This window comes from Tachyglossus aculeatus, chromosome 11, assembly GCF_015852505.1.
Source record: "Tachyglossus aculeatus isolate mTacAcu1 chromosome 11, mTacAcu1.pri, whole genome shotgun sequence".
Lineage (NCBI taxonomy): Eukaryota > Metazoa > Chordata > Mammalia > Monotremata > Tachyglossidae > Tachyglossus > Tachyglossus aculeatus.
This window is the reverse complement of record NC_052076.1, coordinates 17662513-17677402: the sequence shown is the minus strand read 5'-3', so window position 1 is coordinate 17677402 and position 14890 is coordinate 17662513. Positions and strand designations below refer to the sequence as shown.

At 48.4% G+C, this 14890-nt stretch overlaps 1 protein-coding gene across 1 annotated transcript; it reads left to right on the top strand.

Annotated features, from left to right (window-relative positions):
- The first annotated feature begins 333 nt into the window (after positions 1 to 333).
- On the top strand, positions 334 to 14744 carry KLHL11 (kelch like family member 11). The gene is made up of 2 exons (XM_038754210.1): positions 334 to 890; positions 13113 to 14744. Exons 1-2 carry the CDS (start codon positions 334 to 336, stop codon positions 14731 to 14733), a joined length of 2178 nt encoding a protein of 725 aa, XP_038610138.1. The 3' UTR covers positions 14734 to 14744.
- Positions 14745 to 14890: the final 146 nt, after the last annotated feature.

Genomic DNA, 14890 nt, shown 5'->3' with positions numbered 1-14890 from the left:
GTTTGGAGGGGCGCGCCTTTCTGAGGGGCGTGGCTTTAGGGACGCGGCTTCCGAGGGCGTGGTCTTCTGAGGGGGCACGACGCCAGGGGCGTGGCCTCCTGAAGGGGGCGTGGCTTCAGGGAAGCGACTTTCTGGGGGCGTGGTCTTCTGAGGGGGCGTGACGTTCGGGGCGTGGTCTTGTGTAAGGGCCCGACGGTTAGGGGCGTGGCTTCGGTGAGGAGTGACGTTGAGGGGCGTGACGTTGAGGGGCGTGGCTTGAGCGAGGAGTGTCTCTGAGGGGGGGCGCGGCCTGCGGGCATGGCCAGCGTCCGAGGGGGGCGGGGCGGTGGCAAGATGGCGGCCGCCCCGGCATCGCCTCAGCCGGCGGACATGGAGCGGGCCGAGGCGGCGGGCGGCGAAGGGAGCGGCGGCGGCGGTCCGGGGGAGACGGGGCCGGGGCCGACGGGGCCGACGGGGCCGGGTCCCGAGCCCGAGCCGGGCGGCGGGGAGCCGGGCCCCGACGCCGAGGACTTCGAGTGCGGCGAGCACTGCCCGGCGCTGTCGTGGCGGCAGAACGAGCAGCGGCGCCAGGGCCTGTTCTGCGACATCACGCTGTGCTTCGGCGGCGGCGGCGGGGGCGGCGGGGCGGGCGGAGGGGCCGGCGGGGGCGGGGTGGGGGACCGCGAGTTCCGCGCCCACCGGTCGGTGCTGGCCGCCGCCACCGAGTACTTCACGCCGCTGCTGTCGGGCCCGTTCTCCGAGTCGCGGTCCGGGCGCGTGGAGATGCGCAAGTGGAGCTCCGAGCCCGGGCCCGAGCCCGACACGGTGGAGGCCGTCATCGAGTACATGTACACCGGCCGCATCCGCGTCTCCACCGGCAGCGTCCACGAGGTCCTCGAGCTGGCCGACAGGTGGGTGACCACCCGAAGCCAGGCGGCCCTTCGCCGGCGACACACACACACCCCACCCCGCTGTCACCACACACACACACACACCCCGCCGTCACCACACACACACACACACACACCCCCCACCTCTATAGATGGATATAGGCTTCGACGGATTCGTTACTCTGTTTCTTTGTATTTTTTTTAGTATTTAGTGTTTTAGTAGTATTTTTAGTTTATTTCACACCACACACACACACACACACCCCACCCCACCTCTAATAGATGGGTATATGCTTCGACGGATTCGTTACTCTGTTTCTTTGTATTTTTTAGTATTTTAGTAGTATTTTTAGTTTATTTCACACCACACACACACACACACACCCCACCCCACCCCACCTCTATAGATGGATATAGGCTTCGACGGATTCGTTACTCTGTTTCTTTGTATTTTTTTAGTATTTAGTATTTAGTATTTTAGTAGTGTTTTTAGTTTATTTCACACCACGCACGCACGCACACACACACACACACACACACACCCCACCCCGCCTCCCCACCCCACCTCTATAGATGGATATATGCTTCGACGGATTCGTTACTCTGTTTCTTTGTATTTTTTTAGTATTTAGTATTTAGTATTTTAGTAGTATTTTTAGTTTATTTCACACCACACACACACACACACACACACACACTTTTTAGTTTATTTCACACCACACACACACACACACCCCACCCCACCCCACCTCTATAGATGGATATATGCTTCGACGGATTCGTTACTCTGTTTCTTTGTATTTTTTTAGTATTTAGTATTTAGTATTTTAGTAGTATTTTTAGTTTATTTCACACCACACACACACACTTTTTAGTTTATTTCACACCACACACACACACACACACACCCCACCCCACCTCTATAGATGGATATATGCTTCGACGGATTCGTTACTCTGTTTCTTTGTATTTTTTTAGTATTTAGTATTTAGTATTTTAGTAGTATTTTTAGTTTATTTCACACCACACACACACACACACACACACACTTTTTAGTTTATTTCACACCACACACACACACACACACACACACCCCACCCCACCTCTATAGATGGATATATGCTTCGACGGATTCGTTACTCTGTTTCTTTGTATTTTTTTAGTATTTAGTATTTAGTATTTTAGTAGTATTTTTAGTTTATTTCACACCACGCACACACACACACACACACTTTTTAGTTTATTTCACACCACACACACACACACACACACACCCCACCCCACCTCTATAGATGGATATATGCTTCGACGGATTCGTTACTCTGTTTCTTTGTATTTTTTTAGTATTTAGTATTTTAGTAGTGTTTTTAGTTTATTTCACACCACACACACACACACACACACACACACTTTTCAGTTTATTTCACACCACACACACACACACACACACACACACCCCACACCCCCACCCACCCACCCCACCCCACCCCACCTCTATAGATGGATATATGCTTCGACAGATTCGTTACTCTGTTTCTTTGTATTTTTTTAGTATTTAGTATTTAGTATTTTAGTAGTATTTTTAGTTTATTTCACACCACACACACACACACTTTTTAGTGTATTTCACACCACACACACACACACACACACCCCACCCCACCTCTATAGATATATGCTTCGACGGATTCGTTACTCTGTTTCTTCGTATTTTTTAGTATTTAGTATTTTAGTAGTATTTTTAGTTTATTTCACACCACACACACACACACACACACACTTTTTAGTTTATTTCACACCACACACACACACACACACACACACACACCCACCCCACCCCACCTCTATAGATGGATATATGCTTCGGCGGATTCGTTACTCTGTTTCTTTGTATTTTTTTAGTATTTAGTATTTAGTATTTTAGTAGTGTTTTTAGTTTATTTCACACCACACACACACACACACACACCCCACCCCACCTCTATAGATGGATATATGCTTCGGCGGATTCGTTACTCTGTTTCTTTGTATTTTTTAGTATTTTTAGTATTTTAGTAGTATTTTCAGTTTATTTCACACCACACACACACACACACACACACACACACACACACACCCACATCCCACCCCGCCTCCCCACCCCACCCCTATAGATGGATATATGCTTCGACGGATTCGTTACTCTGTTTCTTTGTATTTTTTTAGTATTTAGTATTTTAAAAGTATTTTTAGTTTATTTCACACCACACACACACACACACACCCCCCCCACCCCACCCCACGTCTATAGATGGATATATGCTTCGACGGATTCGTTACTCTGTTTCTTTGTATTTTTTAGTATTTAGTATTTAGTATTTTAGTAGTATTTTTAGTTTATTTCACACCACACACACACACACACACACCCCACCCCACCTCTATAGATGGATATCAATCAATCAATCAATCGTATTTATTGAGCGCTTACTATGTGCAGAGCACTGTACTAAGCGCTTGGGAAGTACAAATTGGCAACACATAGAGACGGTCCCTACCCAACAGTGGGCTCACAGTCTAAAAGGGGGGAGACAGAGAACAGAACCAAACATACCAACAAAATAAAATAAATAGGATAGAAATGTACAAGTAGAATACATAAATAAATAGAGTAATAAATATGTACAACCATATATACATATATACAGGTGCTGTGGGGAAGGGAAGGAGGTAAGACGGGGGGGATGGAGAGGGATATATGCTTCGACGGATTCGTTACTCTATTTATTCTTATTTTTTAGTTTATTTCATTTTGTTGATTTATTATTTACTGTGATTATTTACTGTTATTTCTTTATTTATCACCTCTATTTATTTTTAAGCTTATTCATTTTATTGTGTTTGCCGTTATTTAATCATCATTTACTGCCTCTATTCAGTAGAGCGCTTGGCCCAGTGCTTGACACATAGTGAGTGCTTATTAAGGGCCACCATCGTTATCATCATCATCATCATCAATCGTGTTTATTGAGCGCTTACTGTGTGCAGGGCACTGGACTAAGCGCCTGGGAAGTCCAAGTTGGCAACATAGAGAGACAGTCCCTACCCAACAGAGGGCTCACTGTCTAAAAGGGGGAGACAGAGAACAAAACCAAACATACTAATAAAATAAACAGATTAGATATCATCATCATCATCATCAATCGTATTTATTGAGCGCTGACTGTGTGCAGGGCACTGTACTAAGCGCTTGGGAAGTCCAAGTTGGCAACATAGAGAGACAGTCCCTACCCAACAGCGGGCTCACAGTCTAAAAGGGGGAGACAGAGAACAAAACCAAACATACTAACAAAATAAACAGAATAGATATGTACAAGTAAAATAAATAGAGTAACAAGTATGTACAAACGTATATTTATATATGTTTGTATTCATTTATTTATATTTTTAGTTTATTCATTTTATTCTGTTTATTTGTTATTTACTTATTAATATTAATTGATTGATGGCCTCTGTTTATTTTTTAGTTTATTTATTTTAATTTTTTAGTTTATTATTTATTATTTCTATATTTTTATTTATTATTTGTTTATTGGTTGATTGCCTCTATTGATTACTCTATTTATTTTTATTTTAAAGTTTATTTTATTTTGTTTATCATTTACTATACTACTTCTTTATTTATTTCTTGCCTCTATTTATTTTTAAGTTTATTCATTTTATTGTGTTTATATTATTTATTATTTATTCATTTATTGCTTCTATTCATTTATTCATATTTGTAGTTTATTTATTTTATTTTGTTTATTTATTATTTACTTATTATTTACTAATTGATTGCCTTTGTTCATTACTCTATTTATTTTTTAGTTTATTTATTTTAATTTTTAGTTTATTATTTACTATTTCTATATTTTTATCATTTATTATTTGTTTATTGATCGATTGCCTGTATTGATTACCCTATTTATCTATTTATCTATTTTTATTTTTAAGTTTATTTATTTTGTTTTACTCATTTATCATTACTTATTTATTTATTTATTGCCTCTATTTATTTATTTTAGTTTGTTTTATTTTGTTTATTCATTATTCATTCATTATTATTTATTAATTGATTGCCTCTGCTTATTACTCTATTTGTTTTTAGTTTATTTCATTTCATTTATTTTTAGTTTATTTATCATTTATTATTTCTTTATTAGTATCATTTATTATTTGTTTACTGATTGCCTCTATTGATTACTCTATTTATTTTTATTTCTTATTTTATTTCATTTTGCTGATTTTGTAGTTTATTATTTATTATTTATTTATTATTATGATTGTCTCTATTGCTCTACGTATTTGTTTATTTTTATTTTTTATTTTATTTTATTTTGTTTATTTTTCAGTTTATTATTATTATTTATTATTTTTGATTGATTGTCTCACTCTATTTTTATTTTTTAGTCATTTTATTTCGTTTATTTTTTATTTTACTTATTTATTAATTATTTATATATTATTATTTTTATTGATGTATTGATTGCCTCTTCTAGACTGTGAACCCGCTGTTGGGTAGGGACCGTCTCTCTATGTTGCCGACTTGTCCTTCCCAAGCGCTTAGTCCAGTGCTCTGCACACAGTAAGCGCTCAATAAATACGATTGAATGAATGAATGAATAATCACGGCTTCTCCCCCTCCCACGCCCCCCACGCCTTACCTCCTTAATAATAATAATAATAATAAATAATGGCATTTATTAGGGGCTTACTATGTGTAAAGCACTGTTCTAAGCGCTGGGGAAGATTACAAGGTGATCAGGTTGTCCCACGGGGGGCTCACAGTCTTCATCCCCATTTTACGGATGAGGTAACTGAGGCTCAGAGAAGTTAAATGACTTGCCCAAGGTCACACAGCAGACCTGTGGCGGAGCCTCCCCACAGCACCTATATATCTATGTATATGTTTGGACGTATTTATTACTCTATTTGTTTTTTATTTTTATTTTATATTTTATTTATTTTGTTTGATTTATTTATTTATTATTATTATTTATTATTGATTGATTGATTGCCTCTTCTAGACTGTGAGCCCACTGTTGGGTAGGGACCATCTATATTGCCAACTTGGACTTCCCAAGCGCTTAGTCCAGTGCTCTGCACACAGTAAGAGCTCAATAAATACGATTGAATGAATGAATGAATAACGGCTTCTCCCCCCCAACGGCTTCTTCCCTCCACCCCTCCCCCCCGTCTTACCTCCTTCCCTTCCACACAGCACCTGTATATATGTATATATGTTTGGACGTATTTATTACTCTATTTCTATTTTTTATTTTATGTATTTTATTTTTTATTTTATTTATTTTATTTTATTTATTTATTACTTATTATTATTATTGATTGATTGATTGATTGCCTCTTCTAGACTGTGAGCCCGCTGTTGGGTAGGGACTGTCTCTCTATGTTGCCAACTTGGACTTCCCAAGCGCGTAGTCCAGTGCTGTGCACACAGTAAGCGTTCAATAAGTATGATTGATTGAATGAATGAATGAATAATAACGGCTCCCCCCCCCCCCCCCCCCCCCCCCCCCCCCGCCTTACCTCCTTCCCCTCCCCACAGCACCTGTATATATGTGTTTGGACGGATTTATTACTCTATTTTTATTTTTAATTTTATTTATTTATTATTTTATTGTATTTATTATTGATTATTATTATTGATTGATTGCCTCTTCTAGACTCTGCGCCCGATGTTGGGTAGGGACCATCTCTCTATGTTGCCAACTTGGACTTCCCAAGTGCTTAGTCCAGTGCTCTGCACACAGTAAGCGCTCAATAAATGCGATTGAATGAATGAATGAATAATAACGGCTCCCCCCCCCCCCCCCCCCCCCCCGACTTACGTCGTTCCCCACCCCACAGCACCTGTATAGATGTATATATGTTTGGATGGATTTACTACTCCTTGGGCAAGTCACTTCACTTCTCTGTGCCTCAGTTCCCTCATCTGTAAAATGGGGATTAAAACCGTGAGCCCACTGTGGGACAACCTGATCACCTTGTAACCTCCCCAGCGCTTAGAACAGTGCTTTGGCTTGTTTCTACCCCGGCGCTTGGTACAGTGCCTGGTACACAGTACATGCTTAACAAATATAGACTGTGAGCCCACTGTTGGGTAGGGACCGTCTCTATATGTTGCCAACTTGTACTTCCCAAGCGCTTAGTCCAGTGCTCTACACACAGTAAGCGCTCAATAAATACGATTGAATGAATGAATGAATGAAATACCATTAAAAAAAAAAAAGATTCCTGGAGGTGGGAGGGTATTTTGTAGGCCTTCCCAGACTGAGCCCCCTTTTTCCTCTCTTCCTCCCCATCCCCACAACCCCACCTCCTTCCCCTCCCCACAGCACCTGTATATATGTTTGTACAGATTTATTACTCAATTTATTTTACTTGTACATATTTACTAGTCTATTAATTTTGTTAAGGTGGTGCGTCTAGCTTTATGTCTATTTATTCTGATGACTTGACACCTGTCCACATGTTTTGTTTTATTGTCTGTCGTCCCCCCCCCCCCCCTTCTAGACTGTGAGCCCATTGTTGGGTAGGGACCGTCTCTATATGGTGCCAACTTGGACTTCCCAAGCGCTTAGTACGGTGCTCTGACCACAGTAAGTGCTCAATAAATACGATTGATTGAATGAATGAATGAATAATAATAATGATGATGATGGCATCTCTTGAGCGCTTAATATGTGCGAAGCACTGTTCTAAGCGCCGGGGCCAGGGGGACACGACCCAATAATAATAATAATAATGATGGCATTTATTAAGTGCTTACTATGTACAAAGCGCCATTCTAAGTGCCAGGGAGGTTACAAGGTGATCAGGTTGCCCCACGGGGGGCAAGCAACGTGGCTTGGTGGAAAGAGCCCTGGCTTTGGAGTCAGGTCACGGGTTCAAATTCCGGCTCCGCCAACTGTCAGCTGTGTGACTTTGGGTGAGTCACTTCACTTGTCTGGGCCTCAGTTCCCTCATCTGTAAAATGGGGATGAAGACCGTGAGCCCCACGTGGGACAACCTGATCACCTTGTAACCTCCCCAGCGCTTAGAACAGTGCTTTGCACATAGTAAGCGCAGCCTGGCTCAGTGGAAAGAGCCCGGGCTTTGGAGTCAGGTCACGGGTTCAAATCCTGGCTCCGCCAATTGTCAGCCGTGTGACTTTGGGCAAGTCACTTCTCTGGGCCGCAGTGACCTCATCTGTAAAATGGGGATGAAGACTGTGAGCCCCAAGTGGGACAACCTGATCACCTTGTATCCCCCCAGCGCTTAGAACAGTGTCTTGCACAGAGTAAGCGCTTAACAAATACCATTATTATTATTATTATTAATCCCCATTTTGATTCATTCATTCAATCGTATTTATGGAGCGCCGACTGTGTGCAGAGCACTGGGCTAAGCGCTTGGGAGAGGACAAGTTGGCAACATATAGAGACGGTCCCTGCCCCACAGCGGGCTCACAGTCTAGAAGGGGGAGACAGACAACCAAACAAAATGTGGAGACAGGTGTCAGTACCATCAGAAGAAATAGAATCATAGCTAGATGCACATCATTACCAAAATAAATAGAATAGTAAAAATGTACGAGTAAAATAAATAGAGTAATAAATCCATACAAATATATATAGAGAGAGAAGCAGCGGGGCTTGGGAGTCAAAATAATCCCAACTTCGCCAGCCAGCTGTGTGACTTCGGGCAAGTCACTTCTCTGAGCCTGTTACCTTATCTGTAAAATGGGGATTAAGTCACTTAACTTCTCTGTGCCTCAGTTCCCTCATCTGTAAAATGGGGATTAAGACTGAGCCTCCCGTGGGACAACCTGATCACCTTGTAACCTCCCCAGCGCTTAGAACAGTGCTTTGCACATAGTAAGCGCTTAATAAATGCTAAATAAATAAATGCTAAATAAATAATAAATAAATGCTATAAAATTTATTTTAATTTATTTTATTGTGTTAATATGTTTTGTTTTGTTGTCTGTCTTCCCCTTCTAGACTGTGAGCCCACTGTTGGGTAGGGACCGTCTCTATCTGTTGCCGATTTGTACTTCCCAAGCGCTTAGTACAGTGTTCTGCACACAGTAAGCGCTCAATAAATGCGATTGAATGAATGAATGAATAAAAAAAAAGACTGTGAGCCCCACGTGGGACAACCTGATCACCTTGTAGCCCCCCCAGTGCTTAGAACAGTGCTTCGCACATAGTAAGTGCTTAACAAATGCCATCATTATTACTATTGTTATACAAGTGCTGTGGGGAGGGGAAGGAGGTGGGGGGGGGAGGAGAGAAAAAAGGGGGTTGAGTCTGGGAAGGCCTCCTGGAGGAGGCGAGCTCTCAGTAGGGCTTTGAAGGGAGGAAGAGAGCTAGCTCGGCGGATGTGCGGAGGGAGGGCATTCCAGGCCAGGGGGAGGAGGTGGGCCGGGGGTCGATGGCGGGACGGGTGAGAACGAGGTACAGTGTGGAGGTGAGCGGCGGCAGAGGAGCGGAGGGTGCGGGCTGGGCTGGAGAAGGAGAGAAGGGAGGTGAGGTAGGAGGGGGCGAGGGGATGGATGGACAGCCTTGAAGCCGAGAGTGATCAGGTTGTCCCACTTGGGGCTCACAGTCCTAATCCCCATTTTACAGATGAGGGAACTGAGGCTCAGAGAAGTTGTGACTTGCCCAAGCTCACACAGCAGACAAGTGGCGGAGCCAGGATTCATTCAATCCTATTTGTTGATCATCATCATCAATCGTATTTATTGAGCGCTTACTGTGTGCAGAGCACTGTACTAAGCGCTTGGGAAGTACAAATTGGCAACATATAGAGACAGTCCCTACCCAACAGTGGGCTCACAGTTGATGATGATGATGGTATTGGTCAGCGCCTAGAGAAGCAGCGTGGCTCCGTGGAAAGAGCCCAGGCTTGGGAGTCTGAGGTCGTGGGTTCTGATCCCGGCTCTGTCACTTGTCAGCTGTGTGACTTTGGCCAAGTCACTTCCCTTCTCTGGGCCTCAGTTCCCTCATCTGGAAAATGGGGATGAAGACCGTGAACCCGATGTGGGGCAACCTTGATTACCTCGTATCCCCCCCAACGCATAGTAAGCGCTTAACAAATACCAACACTATTATTATTATGTGCCAAGCACTGTTCGAAGCGCTGGGGGAGATACAGGGTCATCAGGTTGTCCCATGTGGGGCTCACAGTCTTCATCCCTATTTGACAGATGAGATAACTGAGGCCCAGTGAAGTGACTCACCCAAAGTCACCCAGCTGCCCAGTGGCAGTGTAGGGATTAGAACCCATGACTTCTGACTTCCAAGCGCAGGCTCTTTCCACTAAGCCACACTGGAGCACTTACTGTGTGCAGAACACTGGACTAAGCGCTTGGGAAGTACACATCGGCAGCATATATAGAGACGGTCCCTACCCAACAACGGGTGAGCCCCACGTGGGGCAACCTGATGACCTTGTATCTCCCCCAGCGCTTGGAACAGTGCTTGGCACTTAGTAAGCGCTTAACCAATACCATCATTATCGTTATTAGGAGGGGGATTTGTTAAGTGCTTACTATGTGCCAAGCACTGTCCCAAGCACTAGGGTAAATACAAGGTAATCAGGTTGTCCTATGTGGGGCTCACAGGCCTCATCCCCCTGTTACGGATGAGGTCACTCACTGGGGCACAGAGAAGTTAATTGACTTGCCCAAAAGTCACGCGACTGGCAATAATAATAATAATAATGATGGTATTTCTTAAGCGCTTACTATCAATCAATCAATCAATCATATTTATTGAGCGCTTACTATGCAGAGCACTGTACTAAGCGCTTGGGAAGTACAAATTGGCAACATATAGAGACAGTCCCTACCCAACAGTGGGCTCACAGTCTAAAAGGGGGAGACAGAGAAAAAAACCCAAACATGCTAACAAAATAAAATAAATAGAATAGATATGTACAAGTAAAATAAATAAATAAATAGAGTAATAAATATGTACAAACATATATATACAGGTGCTGTGGGGAAGGGAAGGAGGTAAGATGGGGGGGATGGAGGGGGAACGAGGGGGAGAGGAAGGAAGGGGCTCAGTCTGGGAAGGCCTCCTGGAGGAGGTGAGCTCTCAGCAGGGCCTTGAAGGGAGGAAGAGAGCTAGCTTGGCGGATGGGCAGAGGGATTGGGGGCATTCCAGGCCCGGGGGATGACGTGGGCCAGGGGTCGATGGCGGGACAGGCGAGAACGAGGTACGGTGAGGAGATTACTATGTGCCGAGCACTGTTCTAAGCGCTGGGATAGATACGAGGTTATCAACTCGTCCCACATGGGGCGCACGTTCTTAAATCCCCATTTTACTGATGAGGTAACTGAGGCACAGAGAAGTTAAGTGACTTGCCCAAAGTCACACAGCTGACCAGCGGTGGGGCGGAGATTAGAACCCACGACCTCTGACTCCCAAGCCCGGGCTCTCCCCACTAAGCCACGCTGCTTCTCCCGACAAGTGGCAGAGTTGGGATTAGAACCCATGACCTCTGGCTCTCAAGGCTGCTTCTCGATGAGCATCCCGTTCCCAGGATCAGAAAAGGGGAGGCCGAGGCCGGGGGGGATGGGGGAGATGGAGGGGAGGCATATAATAATAACAATAATAATAATAATGATGGTATTTGTTAAGCGCTTACTGTGGGCCAAGCGGTATTCTAAGCACTGGGCACACGTGGCGTCGTGGAGACACCGTGGGCCTGGGGGTCAGAAGGTCATGGGTTCCGATCGCGGCCCTGCCGCTTGTCTGCTCTGGGACCTTGGGCGAGTCACTTCACTTTTCTGGGCCTCAGTTCCCTTATCTGTAAAATGGGGATTGAGACCATGAGCCCCATGTGGGACAGAGACTATGTCCAGCCTGATTTGCTTGTATCCACCCCAGCGTTTAGTACAGTGCTTGACACAAAGTGCTTAACAACTACCATTTTTATTATTATTCTAAGCGCGGGACCAGGGGGCTTTCCCTGTCTTGGGGCCCCGGAATCGAAGGAAGAGGGGAAGGGAGCCGGGGGCATTGCGGATCCCAAACCAGTGGCGAGGCCCTGTGGATTTCCCTCCGGCCTGGGCTCTTGGGTTTAGAAACTCCCAGTCCGCCCAGGGAAGCAGTGCGGCTCAATAGAAAGAGCGCGGACTTGGGAGTCAGGGGACGTGGGTTCTAATCCCAGCTCTGCCACTTGTCTGCTATGGGTCCTTGGGCACGCCACTTAACTGCTCCGTGCCTCAGTTTCCTCATCTTTAAAATGGGGATTAAGACCGAGCCTCGCATGGGACGATCTGATTACCTCGTATCCACCCTGGTGCTTAGAACAGTGCTCGGCACATAGTAAGCGCTTAAATATCAGATACCCGGGGATGGCGTGGGCCGGGCCTGGAATGCCCTCCCTCCGCCCATCCGCCAAGCTAGCTCTCTTCCTCCCTTCAAGGCCCTGCTGAGAGCTCACCTCCTCCAGGAGGCCTTCCCACACTGAGCCCCTTCCTTCCTCTCCCCGTCGCCCCCCTCTCCATCCCCCCCATCTTACCTCCTTCCCTTCCCCACAGCACCTGTATATGTGTATATATGTTTGTACATATTTATTACTCTATTTATTTTACTTGTACATATCTATTCTATTTATTTTATTTTGTTAGGGTGTCTGGTTTTGTTCTCTGTCCCCCCCCTCTTAGACTGTGAGCCCACTGTTGGGTAGGGACTGTCTCTATGTGTTGCCAACTTGTACTTCCCAAGCGCTTAGTCCAGTGCTCTGCACACAGTAAGCGCTCAATAAATACGATTGATGATGATGATGATGATGATTATTATCATTATCCTCCCCACTCCCCCTGTCCCACCTGGGCCCGTAGGCTTAGGCCTGCGTCGCCGCCGGTCAATCGCTCCGTCCAGTTTGGGTCTTCGGGGCAGTCCCAGCTTGCTCCCCTGATGCTTCCCCTCGGGGGGAGGCAGTGGGAGGTCAGCGTAAGCACGAGGGCGAGGGGGTCCCTCTTGGGAAGTGAGCAGTCACTAATTTGGGGGGAGGCCAGACAGAGCTCCCCCGACGCGGGGGAGTGTTGTGAGAACGGCGGCCCACCAGCGGACGGCCAAGCTGAGCCCCGGGGCCTCGCGACGGGTCTCGGTGCCGACGTCACCCGTTCCCGAACCAATTTCCCGGCGTGGGAGCGGGAGGGCCGGGCGGGCCCAGGGAGTGACCCCGGTCTCCCGTCCTCAGGTTCTTGCTGACGCGCTTGAAGGAGTTCTGCGGCGAGTTCCTCAAGAAGAAGCTGAACCTCTCCAACTGCGTGGCCATCCACAGCCTGGCCCACATGTACACCCTGAGCCAGCTGGCCCTGAAGGCGGCGGACATGATCCGCCGCAACTTCCACCGAGTCATCCAGGACGAGGAGTTCTACACGCTGCCCTTCCACCTGATCCGCGACTGGCTGTCCGACCAGGAGATCACGGTGGACTCGGAGGAGGTGCTCTTCGAGACGGTCCTGAAGTGGGTGCGGAGGAACGCGGACGAGAGGGCGCGGTACTTCGAAGAGCTGTTCCGGCTGCTGCGCCTGTCGCAGATGCGGCCCACCTACCTGACGCGGCAGGTGAAGGCGGAGCCGCTGGTGTCCGGCAGCGAGGCCTGCGCCCGCCTGGTGTCGGAGGCCGTGGAGCGTCACGCCCTGCGGGCCGAGGCCCTGCAGTCCGGCGGCCCCCCGCCGGCCCCGGCCCCCGCGGCGGCGGCGGCGGCGGCGACGGCGACGGCGGCGGAGGTCTCCGCCCTGCCCCGCTTCGGGCAGAACATGGACGTGATCATGGTCGTCGGCGGGGTGTCGGAGGGCGGGGACTACCTGAGCGAGTGCGTGGGCTATTTCATCGCCGAGGACCGCTGGGTGAACCTGCCCCACATCCACAACCACCTGGACGGGCACGCGGTGGCCGTGACCGAGTCCCACGTCTACGTGGCGGGGTCCATGGAGCCCGGCTTCGCCAAGACCGTGGAGCGCTACCAGCCCACCCGGAACGCCTGGGAGCAGGTCTGCAGCCTGACCACCCGCAAGCACTCCTTCGCCCTGGCGGAGGTCAAGGGGAAGCTGTACGGCATCGGGGGCCACGGCAACTTCAGCCCCGGCTTCAAGGACGTGGCCGTGTACAGCCCCGAGCAGGACAAGTGGCACAGCCTGGAGTCGGCCCCGCGGATCCTGCGGGACGTCAAGGCGGTGGCCCTGGAGGACCGCTTCGTCTACGTGGCCGCCCGCACGCCCGTGGACGGGGACAGCGAGGACGGGCTGCGGGCCGTGGTCACCCGCTACGACACGGAGACCCGGCACTGGCAGGACGTGGAGTCCCTGCCGCTCCTGGACAACTACTGCCTCTTCCAGGCCGCCGTGGCCGGCACCAACTTCTACCACACGGCCTCCTGCTGCCCCCGGAGCTACGCCGTGGACCGCGAGGAGGCCCGGCGGAAGAGCGCCGCCCGGCCCTCGGCCGAGATCCTGGAGAGCCTGCCTCCGGAGGTGCTGGGCGTCGAGGGGGCCGCCGTCTGCTACTACCGGGACGACGTCTTCGTCATCGGCGGCTGGAAGAACAGCGACGACGTCGACCGGCAGTACCGCAGGGAGGCGTACCGCTACTGCGCCGAGCGGGGCCGCTGGCTCCTGCTGCCGCCCATGCCCCAGCCCCGCTGCCGGGCCACCGCCTGCCCCGTCAGAATCCCCTACCGCTGCTTGCACGGCGCCCAGCGCTACCCCATGCCCCAGAACCTCGTCTGGCAGAAGGACCGCATCCGCCAGATGCAGGAGATCCACCGGCACGCGCTCAACCTGCGCAGGACGCCCCGCTCCCAGATCGAGTGCTGACCCGGGGCGGCCGGAGGGCGGGCGGGCGGGAGGGCGGGCGGCCGCTCGGCTCGCGGCGCGGGACCCCCGTCGCTCGTCGATGCCATCTTGCCGCTTTCTGCCGTCGTGGGCGTGCGCGGGCGTGAGTGCGTTCGTGCGGCGGCGTGTGTGTGTGCGG